This window comes from Dama dama, chromosome 6 (genome assembly GCF_033118175.1).
Source record: "Dama dama isolate Ldn47 chromosome 6, ASM3311817v1, whole genome shotgun sequence".
Lineage (NCBI taxonomy): Eukaryota > Metazoa > Chordata > Mammalia > Artiodactyla > Cervidae > Dama > Dama dama.
Window position 1 is genome coordinate 24,146,106 of NC_083686.1, and position 7,944 is coordinate 24,154,049.

General features: G+C 40.0%; 1 protein-coding gene across 1 annotated transcript; it reads right to left on the bottom strand.

Moving 5' to 3' along the window:
* Positions 1–802: 802 nt before the first annotated feature.
* CXCL13 (C-X-C motif chemokine ligand 13) lies at positions 803–7,601 on the bottom strand. The gene is made up of 4 exons (XM_061145739.1): positions 7,450–7,601; positions 5,749–5,881; positions 2,658–2,735; positions 803–2,356 (listed from the first exon to the last, which is right to left on the bottom strand). The coding sequence occupies exons 1-4, from the start codon at positions 7,511–7,513 to the stop codon at positions 2,302–2,304; spliced, it is 330 nt and encodes a 109-aa protein (XP_061001722.1). The 5' UTR covers positions 7,514–7,601; the 3' UTR covers positions 803–2,301.
* Between the last annotated feature and the right edge of the window lie 343 nt (positions 7,602–7,944).

Consider the following 7,944-nt stretch of genomic DNA (forward strand, 5'->3'; position numbering starts at 1 on the left):
GCTTAGGTTTTTTGGTTGTTGTTTTTTTTTTAAAGCAAGTTTAGAAGCCCTCGAGGGCCCTGATTTGTGCCTTTCATTCTGCATTTGCCCTCCCACTTGTCCAGTCCCCCTGGATCATGCTCAATAGATATGCCAACTCAGGTGGAGGCCTGAAAATCCTGGAACTCCCATCCTTCTTCTGGCTTTGATTGATCCTGGAAAGGAGGCGAGGAGGGAAAGAGTTGGAGTAAAAAATACATTTAGGGGCAAGAAGACTTTAGGCAGTGTAGTGTCACAATTAGGAGCATTAGCTTAGGAGTCAGGTGGCCCTGGGTTCAAATTCTGGTTTTGTCTCTTACTAATTATGTGATTTGGGACTTGTGAATATCTCTTTGACTTAGTTCCTGCTTCTGTAAAATGGAGCTTATGGTACCCAACCCCATATGGAATCAGCTTAGTGGAGGTGTTAGAAGCAGGGATTCTGATGCCAGACTGCCTGGGTTCAAATTTTGACTTGCTGTTTAGAAGCTGTAAGGCCTTGAGTGTGTAACTTAACCCCTCTTGTCTCAGCTTCTACATATGCAAACCCAGGGTGTTAACCCACCTAATATTGCAAGAATACATTTTTTTTTTCTTTTTTTTTTGAGTGCCCTGAATGCTAGCTACATTCTCAAAAAGATCAGAATCAAATGGCTGATTCATATCAATGTATGACAAAACCCACTGGAAAAAAAAAAAAAAAGAATGAATGCAGGATTTTGATGGCATTTTATAATCCTTGTGTGTGTGTGTGTGTGTTAGGAATAAAGAAGTAAACATTGAATTGTGGACAACAGAAAATGTAGCATTTATAGATACTCTTTACTCCCTCCCAAGACACCGTTAGTAAAAATAAATCTAAAAATAAAAATAAAAAAATGAAAGAGGGAACCAAATATAGCCTGGAGCCTGAGCATTCTGGGAGTGAAGCAGGAGGAAAGCAGGCAGGGTACAACTTTTAAAAGAATTACATAGCCCACGGACACAACACAAACCAATCAGAATCACATGGGTCCAAGATGGCAGACAAGTCAACTTCAACTGGACCTTGATCCTCAGTCAGCAAGCTACATGACACAATGGAAGCACCATGACAGTTCCAAGGCACCGTCAAAAGACCAAAACGTGGGCAGCTCCTGCAAATCTCCATCCCTTCCCCAAAACAGTTGGAATAATCCTCCCACGCATTAGCCTATGAAATTACCCATCCCCTAAAAACTAACCACCCACATTTTGGGACCACTGACTTGCCCTCTGCCATGGCCCACACTCTGTCTGTGGAGTGTGTTTCTCTCTGAATAAATCCACTTCTTAGCTATCCACTTAGTCTCTCACTGAATTCTTCCGCTATGAGACATCAAGAACCTGAACCAGGTCTGTGATCTCTGTTGGAAGACCATGGGTTTTGGCTGGGTTCAAGCCCTGGCCATGTGAATTCCAGTCCTAAACTGGGTTTTGCCTGGGTTTGAGTTCCAGCACATGGCTTCAAGTCCTAATCTGAGGTAAATGGTGTCAGGAGCAGACCTCTGAAAAAATGCTCCATTAAGAATGAATTGCTCATAGTTAAATAAAACATTTGTTTAAGTTTATTGAACAGCATTAGATTAATAGAAAGCATTAAAGAATTGAACACTGAAGACCAAAAGAAAAAAGAAAAAAAGTCTGTGCAAAAGACGTGATTTTAAAAAAAAGTTCATCAAAGCAAATGCATGAAACAATACATCTAAATATCATCTTTTAAATGCTTTTCCTGAAAATTTTATGAATTTAAGTCTGGGGATCTTTAAGTGTTCTTAGCTTTATCTATGAGAGTAAATCTTATAAAGGAACTCTTTAAAAGTAGAAGAACCTTTTTCTCTCAACAGTGAGCTTTTAAATGAAGGATGTTTATTATGTGAATTCTCTGTTTCTTGTAAGGCTAAAATTCCATGGGTTTCCCAGGCAGCTTTTTAAATCTTTTATGGAAGCTTGCTATTCTTAAGGTGTAAAACGATTGAAATGCATTTCATCATTTCCTCCTTAATTCAATTCCTCCAAAATTCAGCATTCAACAACAGGTGTATTATTGAAAGTAATCTTTGTCATTTATAACGAAGGAACTAGCCTTAAAGAAACTTTCTTCCTTAATGACTCCTCCAAACTCTGAGTTTGTAGGGTACCGTATTTTTAAAATAAAGCAGGTGGGGAAGATCTTTTTCTGGAAAAGATTCAACCAAACACAAAACTAAAACCCAGAGCACGAATGATGGGGGAACACAGGTGTCCTTGATGAGAACATTGGCATCAGGCAGTCCTTCTCTTAACCACTGGAGCTGGTGAAATTGACCAATTACGTTTTCTGTGGGAGGAAAAAAATATATAAAACAAGAGAGTCAGGCTTAGAGAAAGAGTTGCCAGAAACTGTGGCTTTCCCCTGGAGATTTCAAATAAGGCATTTTGTGCCCACTGGTTTCCAGTTTAGCTTACTGAGCTGCCAGAATGAGCTATCTCAACTCCATCTGATAAGTGATAATAGTGAAGAATAGGTATTTGTCTTAGGCATGTTTCATAAATTTAAAGCGGTCCCCATTTTGGTTGTCTGGAAAAAGGAAACCCTTCGGTACAATTGAATCTACAAACTGTGGATATGCCTGACTCACCTTAACAGTTTGATTAGTGTTTGTGTCCACGTGGCTTGAGGGTTCAAGCAGATAGCTGACTGATTCTTCATCCGGACTCTGGGGGGAAATAAATAAAAATAAAGCAGTCAGTCCTGCATTTTAGGAAAGAGTTGAGTATAAAAATAAAGATTCCCACACGAGGTGTATTTGGAGGTAGGCAGTTTTAGATGTGAAGCAGGTGATTTACAGCATGAAGTCTGATCATTAAAAAAAACCCATTTGAGACTCACTGTGTGAGTTGGTGGAACTGAATATGAACTGACAGACTCTCAGTTGTCAGAGGTTAGTATTTTGCTGACAACCCTTACATGAATTGGAGATGGAACAAATAACTGACTCCAAGTTTGGCTCACTCCTGAAGTTTTAAGTTGTTGGTTTAGTTGCTAAAGTGAAAGTGAAAGTCTCTCAGTCATGTCCAGCTCTTTGTGACTCCATGGAGTGTACAGTCTGTGGAATTCTCCAGGTCAGAATACTGGAGTGGGCCTTTCCCTTCTCCAGGGGGCCTTCCCAACCCAGGAATCAAACCCAGGTCTCCTGCATTGCAGGTGGATTCTTTACCAGCTGAGCCACCAGGGAAGCCCGTTTAGTCGCTAAGTCTTATCCAACTCTTATGATCCCATGGACTGTAGCCCGCCAGGCTCCTCTGTCCATGGGATTCTCCAGGCAGGAGTACTGGAGTTGGGTTGCCATTTCCTTCTCCAAAAGCTGTATCATAGTATCTTTAAAATGTGTTTGTCCATTGAGCTTGGGAAAACAAAATAGACTAAAGAAAACTCTTAAAGACCTTTTATGTGAAAAGAAAAAATCCAATGAAATTTACTGTGGGAGAGGTTTACAGAGCCAGTTGCTCTGAGTGACATCTGCGTTTGATGGAACCATCAGTGAGCAAGACTTTCAATGTTCTGAAAATTCAGCAACAGCAAAGGCAGTAGGGATAATCATCCATTGATACTGATCAAGCACTTAAAATGTGCCAGCCACTGTGCTCAGAAGGTAATATGAATTATCTCAATTAATCTCACAAGAATCCTGTGCTAAAGGAAATGCTATTTCCTCACCTTCAGATGAGGAACTTGAGGCTTCCTCCAGAAGACTTTAAATAATTTGTCCAAGATTGCACAAGAAATGCATGATAAAGCAGGATTCAAATAAAGGTTGGCTGACTCCATAACCCCCAGTTTTAGCCGCTGCTCCACTTGGGCATAACTGAATAGTTACCAAGTGCCAAAGTGTCTTACCAGCAGTGGAAGAAATGAGGTTTGCCAGGTAACAGCAAACTGGGAGAGTCTACTCTCCATTGGGGTGATCTTGAACAGAACGTGATTTCTTGATGTGTCTCATTTTAGCTATAAAATGACAGATGGCAAAGATCCATCCATCTAGCTTTGAAACTCTACCCTTGTAATTGAAAACTACAGAGTCAGAGGTCATAGACCTGTTGGGCTCTTGGCCAGAGCCTTCCAATTTGGTTTCTGAGTTCATGATAGAAATACAGATTTCTGACTGTCTGAACTAGTATTTTCACTGCTGACTGCCATGAATTTTTCATAATTATTTGCAACTTTTGCTTGTATATCTGGTTAAAATTCAGAAATGTAGACTCTGGTGAGAAGATAAATTTTTATCACTTTAAAACAATTAAAGTTTAAGTAGAGAAAATTAGGGTGTATTACTTCCCCTGGTAGAGAGATGACAGACTTGACTCATGACAGAGAACCTGGTAATAGAAAAACAGTAAGAAGTCTCTGTTCTCTAGACCAGGGGTTCCCAACCTCTGGGATCTAGTACCTGATGATCTGAAGAGGAGTTGATGTAATGATAGTAGAAATAATGTGCACAGTAAATGTAATGCACTTGAATCCAGGGGATCTTCCTAACCCAGGGATCGAACCCAGGTCTCCCACATTACAGGCAGATTCTTTATCATCTGAGCCACCAGGGAAGCCCAAACAAAAAGTAGCTGCTTACAAATATTTCCAAAAGTTAAAGCAGCCAAGGGAAGAGTTGCTAATGAAAGCCAAGCCAGGGCTGCCCTGAGAAGGATGCTCTGACTGTAGTTCAAGGTGCTGTGGTGCGCCTTGGTTCATTCGAGATAGATCCAGGAAGAAGAAATCACAGTCCTAGCCAGTGATAGTTAAAAGATCTACAAGCTCCCTTAAAAATAGTCAATCCAACATTTGTTGACCCTCTCCCACCTGAAAAGAAAGGGATAAACATCAGGAATAGGGAAATGAATAATGTCTGATTCCTATCTGTAAAGAACTTATTTTCTGATGGAATGAAAGAGAAAAACAGACAAACCAACCTGAATGTTTCAACACAATGATGCCAAATAATTATAGCTAACAGTTACTGAACATTTTTTACACTGTCTGGCACTGTACTAGGGGCTTTGCATGCAATGTTTGTCTCATTTGATAGGCCGTAATAAAGGCATATATAAATAAAGGGAAGGCAAATATAAATAAAGGAAAATGCCCTAATAAAGGAATCCGCTGATGTCTCTGGGAGTACCGAAAAGGGCTTATTGAAAGGGGATATACCATCTCAATAAAAGAAAATGTCTATTACATTTCTTGTAGCCACTACTGTCCCATTAGCCTAATTTTTAAAGCAGAGTTAGGAATTCACAGTTGACAGAACCTAAAGGATGATTCCATAAGATAGACAGACATTCTGACCAAGGACTGATGTGGGTACTTAGTCTCTTGCTCTTTAACTTTTGGGGAACAAATTGTCTGCTTCTGCTGGCAAGTGGAATAGAGAAGAATCTTGGTTCTGTCCCTATTTAGTGGTATGTCTCAGGGCAGTTAGTTAGCTTCCCTAAGCCTCAGTTTCTGTGTCTGTAAAGAAATGGTAACAACAGATATACCCAAAAGGGCTCTTGAAAGAATACAGTGAGTGCATGTTCACAAAGCATGTGTGTTAGCTAGGACCTTACCCCTACCCTCACAAAGTATGTACTTAACAAGTTTTACTGATTCTCATTATTAGTTTGAGAATTAATTGCTAGTAACACTCCAAGTTAATCACTTTGAGGAATCATACATTATTTTTTATTGCAACTTACATGATTTCTGTGTATGGACATCCATGCCCACGGGGGAAGATTTGAAGTCTTTCAATGAGATGAATGGGGAGATAGTTGACAGTCTCTCGAAAGCATTTACACTTTAAGTTTACGTTATTGGTCTCCAGAACACCTATAAACACAGAATCAGTTATTTTAACCCCTTTGGCATATAATTCACAACTGGAATTAATCAGTAATCTTTCATACTGTGCAATTGAAGATTTAAACATTTCAAGTCAGTACTTCCACCCATATGCCTTTAGTTTGTGCATTTCTGCTTGTCTTGGCTTATTTCCAAACATTTTCTACCAAAACCTTAAAAATAAAATCAGCTTTTAAAAAACACAATACCTATTAAAATTTGTGATAGCATTATATTAGTACTCAGGTGGTTGCCCATATAATAAAATTTGAGAATGGCCACTGTGGGAACTTACAACTCAGTTATAATTCATGCAACATAAAATTGATCAATCTTCACTCCCAACACATAAAAAACCAGAAATGAGTCTCCCAAAGCATTATCAAGCTGTAACTCTATCAAGCTCTTATCATTACCCCCTACTCCCCCAACCCTCCCTCTTTCTCTAAGGAAATACCATGAAGATATTTTTTGTTTTTGTTTAATATGTTGGTCCTCTAACTCAGTTGCAAATCATTATCAAAAACTGCCAATAAGAAAAATTCAACTGCTTGTATTCAACAACAAAAAATGCCCCAGTTACTTTAATAGGTAACCTGTCTTATGCATTTTAAGGAATTCTACTTTCTTTAACCCTAGTGCCCACCACTCCGCTGGACACAGAATTGCAAATAAAGGAACCAGGCTCTCCAGGTGTTTATACTTTAGTGGGGGAAACAAATGAACAAAAACTAAAGTATCACAGAATTCTGTATTTCCCCCAAGGTCCAAACTGCATGAATGAGAACAGAGGACTTTGCCAGCAGCCATGGAAAAGCTTCATGGAAGGAGAAAGAGATGAGGGTCTTAAAGAATGAAATGACATGAAACAGGGTTAAAATCGGGAAAAAATATTCCCACATTTTAAAAACAAAAACTGGTCCTCTGCACCTGAGCAAAGTATGTCATCCTACACATGATAATTCCTGGTGGAATCTGATGATCCCTTCCGTTGCATAAAAATTCACCTTTCAGCTAGATATTTACCTATTTACACAAAGAAAACCTCCCCATTTAGACTTGGAAGTCTGCTTCTTGGCAGAAAGTGTGTACTTGAGTATTCCTGTTGTACTTACAATATTTCATGACAGAGCTGACCCTAAACAATTATATTAGACTATTCCTGCAGGAGACCAACGGGTTGGAGTCAATAGCGTTTGGTCAAAAAGGGGTAGCGTAGAGAGGCAAAGTGAAGAAGAGATAGCTGGAAAAAACGAGCAATAGGCAGAGTGGCATCTTAAAAAGGCTAGGAATAGGCAGCCGAGTATCAGTCCCAGGGACCTGGGACCTCCAGCATCTCCCCCTTCTCTGGACAACAGTCTTAGCAATACAAATATTTCCAGCCTCTAAGAGTTAAATCTCTGAACACCTTACTTTTAGAAATCTAGGAGCAGTTGAGCAGTTTTCCCCCCTTCATTCACAGTTCCCCTCATTTTCTGATTGGAAAAAAAAAATTGAAATGGCTGAAGACCATTTGAGCTCAAAGCGCAAATGACAACATAAGTGAAAATTCTCACCATGGATAGGAGAGAGGCTGAAGGCCAGCAGCATAAGCAGCAGAGCTCCAGGGGTGAACCTCATTCTGCCTCAAGGTGGAGTTCAGACTCCAGCTTCAGATCCACACTGTGGGTTCTCAGCCCAGAGACTCCTATTTATTTAGACCAGTAAAGCCCTCCCACTGCCTTTGTCTCCAGGAGGTCAGCTGCATCATCAGTTTTAAAAGCTCCCCAATATGCTGAGCTTGCTTTTTTTTTTAAAACCCCTCTTGCAAATTGTATGCATTTGCTTCAGAGCACTAGTGGTATAATAAAGTATTTCTTGAAAATGTGGACTGTAAATGGCAGAGATGCTGCAGGAATTTGGGGATGGGAGAGAGGGAAGTTTGGAGACTCCTTGACACACTCTCTGTAGGTTCATAATCAGGGATTGTGGCTTTGCTTACTGCTCTCAGTGAAGGGTGAGTGGGCTGCCTCAATGGCATCTGAATACGTCCTCCAGGAAATCAGAAACTT